Genomic DNA, 20,032 nt, shown 5'->3' with positions numbered 1-20,032 from the left:
TAATTATAGGTTGGGAATAGTATTATCAAAATTATATATAAGGAAAGTTGTAGCTGTTAATAAGTTGTATACAATAATATATTTTGTAAGTGGGTATATTATTTTTTTTTTGGCGCTTTTTCATTTTTACATTTCAAAACAGCTTTTTTTGTTTACATTTTTACGAAATTCTACATAGAAATCCCTATTGCAACTAACGCTGCAACCTAATTTGTAACAAAAAAATCGTAGAAACCCATATTGCAACAATTTTAGAAACCCGAACCGTAAATTTGAAAGAAAAAAAATAGTATATGGGATAATTCTGCGGGAAATTTGAAAAAAAAAATTAAAAAAATAGTATATGGGGTAACCACTTCTTAAAAGCTATTATATTAAATTATATGGGACTCGATTCGATACTTAGTTGGACCACTAGCGATATTAACACATAGGAGGGTGCTAGACACCACTGGTAATTTAACATTTAATTCTCATTATTTTTTATTAATATATTTGTTATTATTATCTTCTATAAATATATATATTTACGTAAGATACATTAAGTATATATGTACGAAGACCTAAAACTATAAAATAATGTTTCAATTAATTAATGTTCTTGCCTAATTCACCATCATATCAAACATATATAAATACAAGAGGCACAATGCAGAAATTTTCATCTCAAAAATTTATATATATAATTAAAAAAAAAAAATGCATTATATGGCTGTTCACCAATTTGGTCCATCAATAATATCATCATCACTACCTTGCATTAGTACTAATAATAATCACTTAATTTGTAAATATTTCACACCAAAAACATCTATTAGTCCTATTTCAATAAAATCAAAATCAAAATCAAGTACTTGCTACCCCATCCAATGTACTGTGGTCAATAATAGTAGCCCTAGTTCTACTATTGTTCGAAGATCGGCCAATTATGAACCTCCGATTTGGTCTTTCGATTACATTCAATCTCTTTCAACCCAATATAAGGTCAGATTTATTTCGTAATATATATAAATATAATACTACTATTTTTATCTCTACCGATAGCGAATTTACCTTACTATCAAGTACTTTTAATTTTTTGTACTTAGAGTTTCTAACATGAAATCCTATTAGAGTGAATCCAACCTAAATGCATATAATTACTAGTTATATAGTTATAATATATACCGCCACATTTATATATATATTTACAATCTCTCTATATACAAAAAATAAAAAATATAAGTGTTACTCTTACCTAAGATTAATTAATTAATCTGAGTATTATCATTAATTGTATTCATCGTTTCATTAATATACATGTTTTTTAAATATAAATTCTCTAAAATTATACAAAATATATATTTGGTCTAATTTCGAAAAAGAAGATTAATAATAGATTTCCTATATCATGCATTATTAAATTAATACGTATATATATTTTTATGCATATGCAGGGAGAATCCTATACAAGGCAATTAAATAAGTTAAAGAAAGAAGTTAAAAGGATGCTCCTTCGAATGGAAATTAACTCTTTAGCCCTACTCGAGCTAATCGATACATTGCAAAGGCTTGGAATATCTTATCATTTTAAGAATGAAATAAACACTATTTTGAAGAAAAAATACACAAATACTTATATTAACAATAATATTACTAACCATAATTATAATTTATACCCCATTGCTCTCGAATTTAGGCTTCTACACCAACATGGCTATGCAGTTCCTCAAGGTATTTTTTTTTATATATGCCTATAATATATATTTACATACATTTTGAAAGGGAAAAAAACTATCTTTTAGTAGGATAATATTTAATTTAGTTAAAATATATTTTTTTTTATAACTAAGTTTGACTTTTTAGCAATGTTTATAGTCACAATAAATTGTGAGTTTGAGACTAATATACGCCGTAAACTTTTGTGTGATTGCAGAAATTTTTAATATATTCAAAGACATGAGTGGAAAATTTAAAGCAATCATAAATGATGATGATATTATGGGAATATTGGCGTTATATGAAGCTTCATTCTATGAGAAAAATGGTGAAAGCATATTGGAGGAAGCTAGGGTTTTCACAACCAAGTGTCTCGAAAATTACTTGATGATAACGGAGGAAAACAAATTAGATGATGATGATGATGATCGTAATAATATTATCGTAGTAATTAGACATGCGTTAGAGCTTCCACTTCATTGGAGGACTGCAAGAACGGAGGCCAAGTGGTTTATCGATGTATACGAGAAAAGACAAGATATGAATTCTACTTTGCTTGAGTTTGCAAAACTAGATTTCAACATGGTACAATCAATGCATCAAGACGATCTAAAACATTTGTCTAGGTATTTCTTATTTGATCCATAACTCTTTATAAGAAATAGTGTGTTTAGTGACGACATAATTATTCGTTGTATATCATGTTTTATTGTTAAGGGGTGCTCCTGGCGATGATAATATCTTCGCCTTGGCTAAAACAAATTCTAGTGACGAAAGACATACTCTCGTCACTAGCTGATAGTTTTAGCAATCAATAATTTATGTGGTTCTCAATCGAGAATTTGTTTAACTTATAACGTCAACATTTTTGTCGCCATGATATGTATGCTCGCTAGTTAATTACTAGAAACCTTTCTTGTGTGTTTGTGTTGTTTTATATTTTGCTTTCTTTTCATGGAGGATATTTTGAGATAACTAATCAAGCAGTTTTCTTTCATATATATATACATATATAATTATATGTATAGGTGGTGGAGTCATACTAAACTCGGAGAAAAACTGAATTTTGTGAGAGATAGGTTGATGGGGTGTTTTTTATGGAATGTTGGATTAAGATTTGAGCCAGATTTCAGCTACTTTAGGAGAATATCTGCAAGAATATATGTTCTGATTACAATAATCGATGATATATATGATGTTTACGGAACATTAGAAGAATTAGAGCTTTTCACTCGTGTTGTTGAGAGGTTAGTATTTTTTTTTTTGGCTAATTAGTAATTTTCCCCTGAACTTTGATATGTACCAAATCATGCCCCCTGAACTTTTTTGGCCGTTAAAAATTCCCCCTGAACTATATTAAGATTATTAAATTTAAGGACTTTTGTTTAGTTTTAGTAAAAAAAATTCTAACATGGATGAAAGTTCAAGGGACATGATTTACTACATATTAAAATTTAAGGGGCATGATTTGGTAGATATCAAAGTCTGGGGAGCATGTTTTAGTATATAAACAATCACTAAAACAGTAAAATTGAATGAAATTAGACAAAAGTCCTTAAATTTAACAATCTCAATAGTTCGGGGGGATTTTCTAACGGTTAAAAAAGTTTAGGAGACACGATTTGGTACATGTCAAAATTCAGGAGAAAAATTACTAATTAAGCTTTTTTTTTTTATCAATATCTTAAATTCTTGTGATTATGACACATTTAAATTGCAAACACTATCTACATGCCGATGTGTAATTAATATCAATCACGCAATTATAAATGATCTGGTTTCTTTAAGACTATTAATGTTAATGTTATTGTTTAGTATATTTTGTAAATAATTTAGTTTATTAATTATGTCAAAAACTTTAAAATTACTCTCACTAATATGTAATTAATAAATAAAATTCAAATCTACTTTATTTTATCAATATATGTTTAAAGCATATTTATTTTTTATTTAATTTCAAAACCTTAAGCATGATTTTATTTTATTCATTTTTATTTCTATTGATATTAATTGTAGTTTAACATATGTACTAATTGTTTATTGTAGATGGGATGTAAAACTACTAAAAGACTTACCAGATTATATGAAGATGCCTTTTCTTGTTTTACACAATACCATTAATGAAATGGCATTAGATGTATTAAAAGAAAAACACTTTGTCAACATTGAATGCCTCAAGAAAACGGTATGTGCCCATAAACTTATAATAAATTATAATTCCACTATATAGGTCTAAAATTCTTTAAAAAAAATAATAGAAATTTTCTTAAATAGATGATTAGTATAGGCTTACTAAGTCGATTACAATAGTAAAAATAAAATCTTCTAGCATCCGTGAACCATGCACGACACCCTCTCTGATCCTCGCCTAAGAGGAAAATCTTCATATTTCTCGAGCTGCATAGCGTTAGAACCATTAAGCCCTTGAACATCAACCCAACGGAGACAACACCTCCCAATACATGTCGAAACTCACAAGATCGACAACCAAAAAGATATGCCTCTAGATCACCTCTCTAACCTACCCGATTCCAATTTTTCGTGAAGATCAGCCACTACGAAAATTAAAAAAAAAAAAATCCTTTTAGTGAAACATTTTAGTCACAACATAAATTTTTGTGACTAAATGTGACTTTTAATCACAACTAAAAGTTATTTGTCATTAAAACATAGTATTTTGATATAACGTTGACACTAATTTAGTTTTAGTTACAATAAATATTGTGACTAAAACACATTTAGTCACAAAAAATTGTGATTTTTGTACCTTTATAAGCCACGGACATTTCAGTGATAACATAGGAATGATGATTTTTGTGCCCATAAATTTAGCTTTAGTAAGATTTTTTGTAGTGAGTGAGAATACAAAGCCAAAGCATGATCGACGTGCATGGAGGGAGAGAGATCACGTTTTAGGGTTTTAAGAAAAAGAACTTAATCTCATAAATAATTTTTTGAGATTGACTTATTCCAAAAAAAATTATGCATTTGATCTAATTATTTAACATAAAATTCAAAATTTGCAGTGGGTTGATATGTGTAGATCTTTTCTACAAGAGGCAAAATGGTACTATAATGGATACACACCAACATTTCAAGAATACATTGAAAATGGTTGGATTTCAGTAGGAGCACCAATTATTCTTGTGCATGCTTATTTCTCTTTTGCAAATCCCATAACTAAAGAGGTTTTGGAAATCTTCCAACAAGGTTATCCCACAATAATTCATCAATCTGCCATGATCGTACGTTTGGCAAATGATCTAGCAACATCATCTGTAAGCTAATATTATATATATGGATCATTTTTTAATAGATATTACCTATCGATGAGAACTTTTAAAAGATAAATATAATTAAATGTTAATTTTAAAGTTGTATTTAATTACAGTACTATATTTTACTATTATGATTTAACTGTAACACCATTATATATTATTTTTTTCTTATGATTATTAGGAGGAATTCGAAAGAGGTGACTCGCCTAAATCAATTCAATGTTACATGCAAGACCATAATGTATCTAAAGAGGAAGCTCATGAATACATTAAGTTTTCAATAAGAGAAACATGGAAGGAGATGAATAGTACTTTTAATATTGAAGATGGAAATTCATCATTGGTTGATGATGCCAAAAACTTTGCAAGAATGGGATTATTTATGTATCAACATGGAGATGGACATAGTTCTCAAGATAATTTAGCAAAAGATCGTATTTCAAAATTCATTATCAATCCTATAGATATACACGATTTTCTTTCTTTTTGATAACTGAAAAAAGGGATCAGATGGTGCACATCCTATCTCAAATTCCTTCAGCTCAATAATAATTTAGGAGATCACCGAGGAGTGAGCTGAGGAACAGACTCCTCCCATGCAGAGAACCATGGGCACACTATACATGATTCTCTTAATTAAAAGAAAATCATGATTAATTATTTTGTGTATCTACAAAAAATCCTGTGATTTTAATTAAATTAATTTATAGTGTGTGTTTTAAAGTTATGTTATAAATAATTTTACGTACGTTTCAACATATTTATTTTTCTTTATCTTATTCTTTCAATAAAATGAAGTATTAAATGAAACAGCAATGATAATTAATTAAACTTGTAATCATGGCTTGATGAAATTAATGTATTTCACCAATCATGATATAAAGACTATTTCAAAATTCTCCTTTAATAACCATTTTAGAATTCTTTAAAACCTTGAGAAACTTATCATCAATTTCAACCTTACAACCTATTTCAGTCAGTACACAAATAAATAACAAGTTTCTTTTAAGGTCAGGTACATACCTAACATTCTGAATATTCCTCTTGACTCCATCATACATTTTGAGCACAATTGAACCGATTCCATGGATTTGACATGCTTTGTTATCACCAAGAAGTATTGTTTCCCCCCTTTCTTTCTTCAGGATCATTGAATAGTTCTTTGATTGGACACATATGAAACGAGCATCTTGAATCAAGAACCCATTCATGACCAGAATTTGCATTTGAGGCCACTAACACATCTACAGATTCATAGCCAACAGCTACAACACCAGCTTCTCCTTTCTCCTTGTTCTTCTTACTATCTCTCTTAAGTTTCACTTTCAGAGTCAAGCATTCATCTCGAAAATGGTCTTCCTTTTCACATTAGAAACACTTGTTGTGTGTAGTTCCCCTTGAGTCATCCTTTGACTTTGGAAACTGGTTTCCCTTGTAGCCTCCTTTCTAGTTCTTGAAATCTTTCTTTTGTGTCTTTGACAAGGACTTCTTCATGTATATGGAACTGAGTTTGTTCCATAAACCTAAAGTCTTATCTTCACTCAACACATCTCTTAGGAATTCATCAACTAAACTAAGAAGAATGGCACTATATGCATGTTTTGATCTCCTTCTTCTTCTTCTCATCTTCAATTTCCTTTAGACTCTCTTCATCAATTGCTTTTGAAATTCCATTTTGGACAAGCAATGCCTTCATCTTGATCCTCCATAACCCGAAGTCATTAGTTCCATTGAACTTGTCAATCTCAAATCTTGCTGCAGCCATCTTCTTGATGATTCTTAGGCCCTTCGAATTTGAATCTTGATTGAGCTAAAACCTTGCTCTGATACCACTTGTTGTGATCGAACTTCACCTCTAGACAATCAAGATCGAGTGCTCAAGGACCATATATAGCACATGAACAACAGCAACAGCAGGAATGTTATAGCAATGAAACCAGAAAACTGCTAATTACTAGTAATGATCGAGAACAATGACTAAAAGAACCAGCAAGAACAAGTTGAATTAATTGTGTTGTTTTAATGATAGGTGGAGTAATTACATTGAGAGAGAGAGAGAGAGAGAGAGAGAGAGAGAGAGAGAGAGAGAGAGAGAGAGAGAGAGAGAGAGAGAGAGAGAGAGAGAGAGATAAGAATTTTGGCAAGGCTAATCTTAAAATACAAAGAATAGGACACACACTATTTATACAACTTGAACTAAAAGAAAAAAAAATACAAAAAATGTAACAAACTAACAGTTACCCGAATTAACTGTCAACAATTATTTCGTTTTAGGTATAAGATGGATCATTAATCAACACTCCCAAAGTAATCTATCTCACACACTAATTATCATGTTTTTCTTTGTTTAGTGTATTAGTACGTCACTTCAATACAAATGATCGTGATGATGTTTGAAAAATATAATATAATAATACCAATTATGATTAAATATGTTTGTTTTTCTAATCATAGCTTCTAATTAATTTGTTTTTAATAAAAATGTTAGCTATATGATTAAAACCGGTTACCCAATGCAAATTAATTACAAAGTATTAATATATCATTTTCTTCTCTCTAAGCTAGTTATCATGGTTCTAATTGTAAATTTTATGCCTACAAATTATATATGTGAGTTATGCCATAGAATCAACACAATTTCTAGGGTTTTGTCTCAAGAAATCATAGGTAATTAGGGGGACCATTTAATTTGCATTAAAAAAGTTTGAGGACAAATTTTACAAGAATTTGGGGGATGACCTTATAGATAATTGAAGAAGCATAATATAAATAATAAAGTGCATTAATTTCAGCACAATAAGTCCATAATTTTTAGGCAGCTCAAAGAAGAAGCAAAATAGTTAATTATTTGAGGAAGTTACAAATTTTATAGGATTTTATACTATATGTGTAAAAATATAACTTTTTCTCAAAAAAAAAATTAAAAATATGATAAAATTAAATAAGGGTAACCAGGTACCCTTAAGATAATAAGCATGTTCGGCGAACTTTTTACTTTATCAATACAACCCTAGTCCTACATTATTTTTTTCGACAAATATTTGTAAGTAATTGAGATTTTTAGTTTTGTTATAGTGAGCCTCTCATGAGATATTTTTTTTTTTAAAAAAAAAAATAATATTTTATAAGAAAACAAGATATATTAATAAATAACATAAAATCAAGTGAACAAGGTTAGAGGCCAGTAATTTAATTATTAATTATTTTGTTATGACTTGTGATTGTAAAACCAGTTAGTTAGACAATTAAGTCTCACTAAGTACACTAACATGGTTTAGTCAGTTAAGTTACAAACCTAGATTAGTTAGTTTAGTCTGTTAGTGTCATGGCACAAAGTTCTCGGATCACTTAGTATAATAGACTAGATTAGCTTATCTTGGAGATAATACTAATCTTATTTTTCTGTAATTAATAATGAATTGAGAGAGAGAAGGAGGGCATCAATTATTGATTCCCATTGGGGAGGTTTTGTAATAAGGAGTTAAACTCTATTGTCTTTGTGCTTATTAACAACCTCTCTTTCTCTACCACTTTCTTGTTGTACAGATTGCATAATCAATAAAGCTTTCTATCAAGTTCTTGGTGCATTGAATTCTGTCCACTTGCTTTTTATAGTTTCTGGTTTTAATTGTTGAGTTGTTGATCTAGTCTTATTTTTGAATTATGGTGATTGAATCGTAACTGTTCAATTATGATCAAATGACCTAATGTAACTATCAATGAAACTATTTTGAGTCCAATTTTTCTAACAATAATAAATATGAAACCTTAACTGAATTCTATGAAACCAAATTTGATGAACTTGGGATGTCTGATAATGAAACCCTAACTGGATTCTATGAAAGGCTATCTGATATATATATAGCTAATGAATATTTTTCTCTTGGTGAAAAGCTTGATGATTCTGTTCTTGTGAGAAAAAATTGTTAGAGTTCTCCAGAGAGGTTCGATACTAAACTTTTCGCAATGGAGGAAGCTAAAGAGTTTAGCACAATGAAGGTGGAAGAATTAATGGGTTCCTTGCGTACTTTGGAATTGAATCAACAAATCAAACAAAAGGACGAACCCAAATCCATTGCTGATAAAGGTAAAAGTATTGCTTTAAAAGTTGCTGATAATAAAAATTCTGATAGTGAATGTGATGATGAAATTGCTTTATTAACCAAGAATGTTCAAAAATATATGAAAAAGATGGGTAATAAAAAGAATAACTCGAAATTCTTAAAAGGAAATGCTTCTTTTAAACCTTCTATGTCTAACAAAAAGGGAATTCAGTGCAAGGAATGTGAAGGATTTAGGCTTATTCAATCTGAGTGTGCAAACACTTTGAAAAAGAATAAGAAAAGTTTCAATGTCACGTGGAGTGATGAAGAAAATTCTGAGAATGTTGCTCTAACTTTTGTTATGACTAACGTGTTGTGTGATTCACAGGTGAAAGCCAGACTGGTATGTTTAAATAATACCACTGAACAAGAAGAATCTGATTCTGATGATTCTGAAATCTGTGAAGAATATTTTGCTGAATCATACAAAGTCATGTATATATGAAAAGGGGATTCAAGTTACTTCTGAAAATAGAATGTTGATTAAAATGAATAAAAAACTGTCTCATCAAATTGAAACTTTTGAGTTAAAAATAAAAGATTATGAGACAGATTTTTGTGTTAAAGGTAAAAAAAATTACTCTTTTAAAGAAGGAACTTAAAAATATTAAGACAAATATCCAAATGCTTAATCCCTGATCTTCTATTTTTGAAAAAGCTCAGAATGCAGGTCAAAGAGGTTTTGCTGGCATTAGATCAAATGGTATGGTTTATTCTGGAATCACAAAATTTGTAAAATCTAGTGTTCCAACAAATTTTCTTGATGCTACAAATTTAAAGTCTGCTGCAACAGATTCAAAATCTGTCGTTCCAGAAGTTGTTTTTGTTTATGCAAAATCTCCATGATTTGAAAAAAGAGTAAGATCTGAGGTAAAAAGATTCATTCCTACTTGTCCTTTTTGTGGTAGAAAAGGACATATCAGACCTAAATATTTCACTATGCAAAATGATTCATTCCTACTTGTCATTTTTGTGGTAGAAAATGACATATCAGACCTAAATGTTTCACTATGCAAAATATGTTTAAAACAAATTATTTCGGTAATTTGGAAAAATCTCAAAAGAAACATAAAGGTATGAAACAAAAATGGATTAAGAAAAAGTGTCTAGCTGATTTTTCTAATAAAAGTGTTGCATCTCAAATGTTGTATTTTGATAGTGGTTGTTCTAGACATATGACAGGTGACAAAGATTTTTTGATCAACATTTGACATATGCAGTGTGGGGAAGTCACTTTTGGCAATGGGCTAGCTGGAAAAGTTGTTGGTATGGGAACTCTCAACTTTGAAGAGTTGCCTAGATTAAAAAATGTGATATTAGTTGAAGGACTAAGGACTAATTTACTTAGCATTAGTAAAATTTGTGACCAAGGGTATACTGTCTCATTTGGCAGTGATCATTGTTATGTACTTATTGATGATAATTAATGTATTTTGCAAGGATTTTGATACACTGATAATTGTTATACTCTAACTCCTGTGTTCACTTGTCATTCAGCCATCAACAACACCACCGATTTATGGCATGCTAAACTTGTACATATTAATTATAAAAATCTAAAAAAATTGTCAAATGCAGGTATTGTTCGAGGTCTACCCAAGCTTGGTAAAGAAAGTGTTAGTAAGTGTGAACCCTGTCAACTTGGTAAACAATTAAAAATCACTCTCAAACGTGTGTCTAATATCAATACCTCCAAAGTATTGGAGTTGATTCACATGCACAGATCTTATGGGTCCACTTCAAGTTGAAAGTCTGAATGGTAAGCGATATATTTTTGTGTGTGTTGATGATTTCTCTTGTTTCACTTAGGTAGATTTTTTAAGAGAAAAGTCTAACACTTTGATGCTTTTAAAACTCTTTGTTTGAGATTAAGAGTTGAAAAATGATGTAATATTGAGAAAATTGTTCGAATTCAAAGTGATCATGATAAAGAGTTTGAGAACTCAGGTTATGATGACTTTTGTTAGTCTACAGTATACACATATCTACAATAGTATTGAGCTATGCAATGTACTTATGTTAATTATAAATTATAAATAATGAAATAAAACAATATGTAATTTTGATGAAAAGAGATAAGAGAGGGAGTGATACGCAACATAATTTATTTATATTTATATGGAATTTCGAAGAAAAGTACAAGAAAATTATTATCTTTTTGAACATAAATATCTTAACTCTATGAAATATATATTTGTTATTTATAGGGAAAATATGAGGGAATCAGACTCAGACTTTAGTGCGTTAACAAATGAATCAATTAAATCTCGAAATTGTAGGAATTTGTTGTAGTAGACCAATTCTTTAGGGATATTATATTATATAACTTCTTGGATCTTAACCACTCACAACCCTATTGGGTGCCAAACAGATTTTGGAGGAGTAAGCTCTTTTGTTGCTTGGCTAGTAGCTTCCCTCCAAGTGATTCACAAATTGTTACAAATGAGAATTTTGTTAGACTTTTTATTTGGGCTTACATTAAATTTTATTGGTTTTATTAAAACTTAGTTTGATTGGATAGTTCTTGTTGGTGATCAATAGTTAATGGACTTAGTATCTGTGTGTAAAGTCTAGGTGAAGCAGAAGTGTGGGCTTTTCTAGTTACTGAAGCCTTTGATGAGCAGACCCAGTTCAACTAGAGTTATGTAGCTAAGTCCCCTCCTTAACTCTATAAATACATATTGTCTCATTAAAATTTTAAACTTTTGATAATCAAATAAATAAACTGCTTCTGATTTAGAGATCTAGGGAGGAAAATTTAGTTGATAGTATTGCACTATCAAATTGTAACAATTACTATGGATCAATCAGGTACGCATATACCTAATTATTATATGTTGTTATTGTGTTCTATATTATATACAAATTGATTTTAGGTTTATTATTAATTTTTCTAGCAAATTCAGCTACTTAATTATAGTAGTTGAGAATTATTACAAGAACTAACAAACTTATTCTCTAAACAACTTGGACAACTCACTACACTAACCAACACCCTAACTATCTTCCTAACCAACTAACTTCTCAATGTCAAATTTGCATTGAAAAAAAAGAAATAATAGTTCTCTCCAATAAATCTAAAGAACTTTTTCGTAAAAAAAAATACCAAGCTAACTTTGATACTCCCCTCAAGATGGAGTATAGATATCTTTCAAACCCATCTTGTCTTTGAAGGTATTAAATTGGTTAGGAAAAAGTGACTTAGTTACGATATCAGCTATCTCTTGTAGAAACATGAACTATTTTGATAAGACCTTGTTGCACATTTTCTCTTACCAAATGACAGTCTATTTTAAAGTGCATGTTTAGTTCTTTCATGGAAATCTAGATTTGCAGCTATAAGTTGAGCAGATTTTTTGTCACAATATAGCAATGCAGGCCCTTCATGCTCAACCTTCGGTTCTTTAAGAATGGAAAGAAGGCAAACAATTTCACAAGTAGTGTTAGTCATGCTCTGTATTCTGCCTCTACAGAAGATCTTGAAATAGTGTGTAGTTTCTTGCTCTTCCATGAGATGATAGAGGTGTCAATGAAGATACAGAAACTTATTGTAGATCTTTTCATATTAGGACAAGCTACCCAGTCTGAGTCTGCGTAAGCATGAAACTTCACTTGTGGAGGTTGAAACACATCGTGAAGACCAGAATGCGATTCAGACATCCTTCTCCCTAGCTTGTCTGCAACTCGTTCATCCTCTTCATCTGACAATTCTGATAGTTACTTTTTAATATTAGATTATTTAATTATTATTAAAATATAAATTATTTTCACATAGCATATACAACAAAATAAAACAAGTTATTATTATTCAATGTCTCCAATAATAAATTAAATAAACAAATAAAAAAATAACAAATTGCAGGAAGGAGAAATAAAAATTGTATGTAGAATGAAAAATTTAGTATGTTTTAGATTATATTTATCTTATATATATAAATATATGCATTTGATATATTAGCAACTAGATTGGTTACTTTTGTATGTAAATACACATTTGATTCGCACAAGCGTGGATTTTAGATTTTTCAATCCAATTTAATCTGCACTTTGCAGATTGGAATAGATTGGATCGTGCGAATTGAATTGGACTGAATCGTGCGGATTAGATTAGATTAGGTATTTTATGAACACCCCTATCTGACAGTCAGTCGGCGATGGTGTGGCTCAAACCACGTTGTCGGGGGTGCGCATGTCCAGCAAAATTTCTAGGCATCGAGATAGATATTGTGGCTGTGAGGAGAGAGATAAAGGAACTGGTGGTAGGAAGGACAACCACGGGTTAGGGGACGACTATGGGACGCCAATCAGGGCATGGGTAAGCAACTAGGTGTTGGGTTTTATTCCCTAAATAAAACTCTATTTCAATTTCAATGTAATCTCTATCTTTTAAATATCAATAAAGAAACATAAGTATTTTCATCACTTTGTGTGTCATTTGGTTCATGTTATCATTTATTTGTTTATTTGATTTATAAATTCATCCAAATCCTTATAACATTTATATTCTTGTTTATTGTGTCGTCAGCACAGTGAAAAGTAATCAAGATTATGTGATTAAATATATATTCTTAGATTTATCAGTACACAGGGTTTAACTGATATGATAATCTACAACATAGTTCACTTGCACCTTGGATAAGTGCTATGTCCTTTCCAGGGTATTGGTTAAAGTAAAGCTTTGGTTGGATGCATAGAGTATGCATCGGAAGGGACCGATATTGAACTTTGAATCAGATATGATAAACTTACCGTAATATCTATTCAATTCAATATCACCTAGTTGATCCTAGATCAAATGATCTTAATCCTGACATGGTTAGGTTCGATCTCAAGAGTATATTATACATGTTCTTTGATTTGTTAGTTAAGCCTACTTTTTGGTCAGGGTGATACATACATTTCGGGAACATGGTAGTGCAATTGAGTGGGAGCGCAAACATAGATATGGAATCTATAGCTTCTTTCTAGACATAGAAGTGAAATGATGATTTCCTTCGAGCTTGGCTAAATAGAGAGAAAATGGTTGAGTACTCATTTGAGTTACTATGTTTAGTTCACTGAAATATTGTTTATAGGTGGCTAAGTGTTTTAAGGATAAAATACATTGAAGGGTGTAACGGTAATTTAATCCCTATCCAATGTAGATCATCTATAAAGGATCATTGATTATTAGGATTATAACAATGGATAACTAATAGTGTATCTATAACTGAGAGTGCAATTCCAAGTTCTATGAGTGGATGCAACAAGGAATTAATAAGTAAGTGAATTTACTTGGTAAATTTTGAGTCTGGTTATTGGAAGCTCAGATATATAGGCCCATGGTCCCCATACTAGTTAAGACAATACTACTTGTAAGACTCAGTTAATTGATTTTGATTAATCAATTATAATTCTAAAATTAGACTATGTCTAGTTTATGAATTTTTCACTAAGCAAGGGCTTAATTGTGAAGAAAGAGTTTCTAGAGTTTGTTTGTTAATTAAGAGACTTTGATTAGTCTAATTATTAAATATATTAAATGACAATATTATTTAATAATTAGTTTTAAGTTATTAAATAATTAGAATTGGCATTTAAATGGTTAAATTAGAAAATTGGCGTTTTTGAAAAAATGAGATGAAAAAATGACAAATGGCAAAATTGCAAAGTGGGGCCCATTATCCACATCATGGCCGGCCACTTAAAGAGCATATTTACCATTTATTTTTTCATTATTTTAATGCCAAATAAATCTAACCTAACCCTAGGTCGTTTCCTATAAATAGGTATAGTGATGGCTTCAAGAAAAAGATGATGCATCTCATTCCTTCTGATAAATTTGAGCCTCCACTTCCTACCCTAGCCGAAACCACCTTCTCTCTCTCTTCCTCTCTTCTAAACCGTGCCTGTAACGCCCGTATTTAAACATTTTCAAATCCAAAAGTTAACTTAATTTTATTATAACTCTATACTTATATGGGTCGGGATCCCGAATATCAAAATACAATTTAAAAGTATTTTACTAATATGTACAAATAATATTTTAATTTTAAAACTCGCGAACATGCAACTTCAAAATATAGACTCAAAATAATAAAAGACCGAAACCCTCCAGGTTGCACTGCCGCGATATGTACAATTACTGCCGAGCTCCATCTCACTGTTCCTCCAGCTTTGCCTTTCCCTTACCTACACAAGGTAGCAAACTGATGAGTCAACATACTCAGTAAGATATGCAAAACATATATATAAGTAATGCGATGCCGGCTTTGTGATTAAGCCGCCCTGAGCTCAATAATTAAGCTCACCAAGTGGATAAGAACGTTCTTAAAGGTTGGTACTATTGACCATGATATCACCCACTACCAGTGCTATGATTGCACTGACCAGTACTATGTTCGTACCGCTATGATAGCATCAATAGCACCCAAGCGTATAATTGGCCATGATATCACTCTTAACCAGTACTGTGCCCGTGCTGCCGAACCGACACAATGATTGTGCCGCTATGATAGCGCCAATTAATACCCTCTGGGGTGAATATCACTCTAAACCAGTACAATGCATGTACTGCCGAACTGACATAATAGTTGTGCCGCTATGATATCACCCAAAACGTATACAACCATAAATACAACATGCTTATATAATATGTTCTATGCTATTCTTACCTCGTTCCGTGCTCAAGTGTGCCGGTCAGCCTGAGTGGAAACACAGCTCGACGCTTTACAGGGCCCTAAACCATAATATTCAGAATTCGATGAGAGACACGCTAAAACACTTATCGGGGATTTAAAATTGAAATCAAGGATAACCTATCGATAACTAGGATGCTAAAACCCTAAATTACACAAAAACGGGAAAAACTAGGGTTTGGGAAAAAGCCCCAACCGGCAGACCGGTTCCCAACCGGAAGCCCGGTTCCTGGGTACCAACCGATCGACCGGTTCCAAATGGTCCCCCAGAACCTGTGCTGGGAACCAAAAATCGAGCCCCTTAACTTAATATGACCCGAAACCTTCCAAAACTTTCAAGAATACCTATTCACACTCCAATAAACCCAAAACAAGAAATAAAACCCAGCCAGCCATTCCACAAATAAAAATACCATTAAAGCTCCAACTTGAGCTCATAAGCTCCACCTTAACCCAAACCTTAAAACACTCACTTCACTAAGCTTAATTCAGCAATAAAAACATCCATCTAACACCAGAAAACAGATTCAAACAATCCCAAAGCAAACAGCCACACAATCCCCAATACTATGCAAAAATAATCAACTTTAAGCTAGGAAAACCTTAAGAAGAAAAGAGCAAAACTCCATACCTTAATTTAACTTCAAACCCTCCTAAAACTTCAGAATTTGATTGAGTACAAAGAATTCCTTGACTAGTTCTCTTAGTTGGTCGAAGGAGAGAGAGAGAGGAAAAGCTTGATGGTGAAATGAGTAGAGTTTTCTAGGTTTTCATTTCCTTTTCTTTTTGTTTTTATTTTAAAATAGATGAAAGAAATCAGATTATTTGATATATATGTATAATCCCATAAAAGACAAAAGACTTTACTAACTATTTTAATACCAATTCAAGCCTAGTCAAAAAGTCAAATGTTAAAAGAAAGCCAAGAGTAATTTGGTTATTCCCAAATCCCGCTAAATTCTTGACACTACCAAAGTCTAACTATAACACCCCGATATTAACATTCTCTAACATATAAAATGCGACTCTCTAAAGACCCAACGTCGCTTTCCACAGCTCCCGAGCACAAACACAGAAAATGAAAATTTTAAATGAATAGCATAATAAACATATACGAACTCAAATAAATTCCCATAATATGTATTTTTATTAATAATAACAAAATCTGATATATAAACCCTAATTATTTAATAATCCAAGGTATTAATCATATGCGGTGTAAAGACCGCTTAGTTTAATTTGGAAATTAGCAGTTAATCATGTTTAATTATGAAATTATTTATAGCTATTTAAATAATTAATTATACTGTTATTATTGAATTCTGAGATGCATTTTATGTCATTCAGTAGTTTTCATAATTTTGCATTTCCGGTGCCCGGTAACATGGAACTCGGTGTTTGGCTCAGTAAAATCACAACTTAGTATGTTAGTAGTTTGGGACGGTTTATTAGACATTGGGAATGTCGGGAATGGCCGGGAATTTAGAATTTCCCAAAATACCCCTTTAGTGTTATTTATGTGATTTTAGTGTGAAGGGGCAAAATGGTCATTTTGCCCCATTGTTAGTTTGTCTTTTTGTGGCTTAATAATTGAGTAATATGTGTTTTATTCTTTTAAGTTTTGGCTGAAATAAGTGGGTTAGGTGGCATTTCTCTCATTTTTTTCAAAACTTAGAAAAAAATTACAAAATTTTCAAAGGAAAACTCTCTCTCTCTTTTCCTCCCTCTTTCGGCCTCCTTGTGCAGCAAGGATTCTTGCCATTTTTCTTGGATTTCAAGCTCACTTTGTTCAGATTTGGTATTATCAAGTTGTTGGTATGTTTCCCTTAAGCTTTTCTTTAAGTTCTTGAAGTTTTGGTGAATGTATGATCATTGCATGCTTTGAGTTTTGTGGCTGTAGTGTTTCTAAGTTTTGATTATGTTTTCAGAAGCTTAATTATGTCTAAAATGAATGGATTAACTAGGTTTTAATGCATGCTTGCTATCTTGTTTAAGTTGTGTGATTTTTAGCTCTAAAGTTTGGTTTTCAAAGCAAATTCTTGATTTTCGTTGCTAGGGTTGCTGTTATGGTTAGGTAGGGTTTTCTGGTGTTAAATGACGTTGGAATATGTTGATTTATGCATGTTTTAGTGGTGGTTTGGAGGTTTAGTTAAGTTTTGAGTTTTTGAACTCAATCTTGAACCTCCAATGGTGAAATGTGTTTCTGTGCTTAAAGCTTGGTTTTGTTGCTTTAGAAATGTTCTAGGGGATATATAGAACAGGTCTGGAAGGTTTTGTGTGATTTGGAGTTGATTTGAATGAGTTGTGAAATTTTGATTTACGCTGAGGAACCTAATTCCGGTTGTGCATTCGGAATTCCGGATGGGTTTTGAAAATTCCCTAACCGGAATTCGGTTAGCAAACCGGTTGGGGGAAATTTCAGAAACCCTAGTTTTCCTCGTTTTTATGTTATTTGGGGTATTGCCATGCTTTTTATCGATAGGGAAACTTTTAGTTCCTAGTTTAAGTCCCCGGGAAGTGATTTAGCGTATCACTTATAGTGTTGTGATTTTTATGGTTTAGGAGCCTGTAATCCGCCGCGCAGATAGTTCCAGTCAGGTTGACCGGCACACCTGAATTCGAAATCCAGGTAAGATTAGTATAACAGTATGCATATGTAGATTACATGTTTAGCGTGCATGTAGGAAGCCTGTTAGATTACATTAGATATGTATGTTGGCTTCGAACCATCCAACTGTGTCACGTCGGTACAGGCTGGAGTATGACCAGCAGCCGGAGTATGACCGGTTCGACCGATTAGGCTGACACTGTATCACGTCGGTACAGGCTGGAGTATGACCAGCAGCCGGAGTATGACCGGTTCGACCGATTAGGCTGATACTTAGGTTGGTGGTTCCGTACTATTTGACGTATCACGTCGGTACAGGCTGGAGTATGACCAGCAGCCGGAGTATGACCGGTTCGACCGATTAGGCTGATACTGTAACACGTCGATACAGGCTGGAGTATGACCAGCAGCCAGAGTATGACCGGTTCGACCGATTAGGTTGTTACTTGTCAATAGTACCGTCCCTATGAACGTTTAGAACTCAGTACCGTGTTGGACACGGCAGTTAGGGGGACTCAGTATCATGTTGGACACGGCAGTTAGGGTTATGGTCAGGGGTATGGGCGTCTGACCATGACCGGGATTTATGTATGAGTATTATTATGCTTTTCTTACTGAGTCTGTCGACTCACAGTGCTATGTTTATGTGTAGGTAAGGGCAAGGCTAGAGCTGATGGACCGTGAGCGAGCCGGTGAAGATTGTACATGTCGGGGCGGTTAGGCCTGGAGCGTACGATCATCGGGACAGCGAGGCTATTTTTGTAATTAGTCGCTAGGCGACATATATTTTGTATAAACAGTTAACTTTTGTAAATGGTTTTGTAATCGGGATCCCGAGTCTTTTGTATAAATATTTTACAAGTTTAATTAAAAAGCAAAAATTTTAATTAATCACGTTTTCCATAAACCTCGATGAATAGCAACGAGTTGCACAGTATGTTTAAAAATCACGTAATACGCCTATGCTAGTTAGGGTGTTACATGCGGTCTTTACAGTGCCTATAGTGAAAGAGTGAGTGCCCACACACATCAAGTGGTATCTCAATCATAGTGTGTAAGGCTGTGAAGATTCCAGATTCAAGAGAAGGACATTCGGGCTCAGATCTTGATGATACTCTGCTACATAAATGATACAAGGGTTAGAGATCTAAGCGGAAGGAGACATTATGTTCCGCTGCAATCACTGTAAGGTTTCTTATACTTTATATGTGTTTATTTCATATCGTTTTAGAAGTTCATATTTAGGATATTAAATAACATACTTGTTAGTAAATCTAAGATCCTGGTAAAATAATTCCAACACTAGGGACTTCTTTTATTATTATTAAAAAAGTGTGTGTGTGTGTGAGAGAGAGAGAGAGACTACTGCAAATAGGTCTTTTTAAATGTGGGTTTTTCAGCCCTTTAGATGTGATTTTGGCGAAATTCACAACCGTAGGTTCTAGGAGTCGCTAAAGGGGTAAAAAACAAATACCTCTAAAAAAAATCCTATAGTGGCAGTTATTTGGAAATAATCACCTCTGTCCCTTTATAAGGGGTTATTTGCAAATAACTGCCACCTTAATTTTTTTTTTTCATATTTTCTATTTTAATGACAGTTCGACAACGGAGAATGATAAATAGAGAGAGAGAGAGAGAGAGAGAGAGAGAGAGAGAGAGAGAGAGAGA

The 20,032-nt window shown here is 32.2% G+C and overlaps 1 protein-coding gene and 1 long non-coding RNA gene across 2 annotated transcripts; one reads left to right on the top strand and one right to left on the bottom strand.

Annotated features, from left to right (window-relative positions):
- The first annotated feature begins 662 nt into the window (after positions 1-662).
- Positions 663-5,703, top strand: LOC133037757 (myrcene synthase, chloroplastic-like). The gene is made up of 7 exons (XM_061115227.1): positions 663-984; positions 1,437-1,713; positions 1,916-2,324; positions 2,727-2,945; positions 3,745-3,883; positions 4,725-4,976; positions 5,158-5,703. Exons 1-7 carry the CDS (start codon positions 700-702, stop codon positions 5,464-5,466), a joined length of 1,890 nt encoding a protein of 629 aa, XP_060971210.1. The 5' UTR covers positions 663-699; the 3' UTR covers positions 5,467-5,703.
- On the bottom strand, positions 3,951-7,367 carry LOC133037759 (uncharacterized). Its single transcript, XR_009687765.1, has 2 exons — positions 6,000-7,367; positions 3,951-4,253 (listed from the first exon to the last, which is right to left on the bottom strand). It is a non-coding gene; the product is annotated as an uncharacterized LOC133037759 (long non-coding RNA).
- Positions 7,368-20,032: the final 12,665 nt, after the last annotated feature.

This window comes from Cannabis sativa, chromosome 5 (assembly GCF_029168945.1).
Source record: "Cannabis sativa cultivar Pink pepper isolate KNU-18-1 chromosome 5, ASM2916894v1, whole genome shotgun sequence".
NCBI classification, from domain to species: Eukaryota; Viridiplantae; Streptophyta; class Magnoliopsida; order Rosales; family Cannabaceae; genus Cannabis; species Cannabis sativa.
The sequence above is the reverse complement of the archived record's forward strand: the minus strand, read 5'-3'. Positions and strand labels throughout refer to the sequence as shown.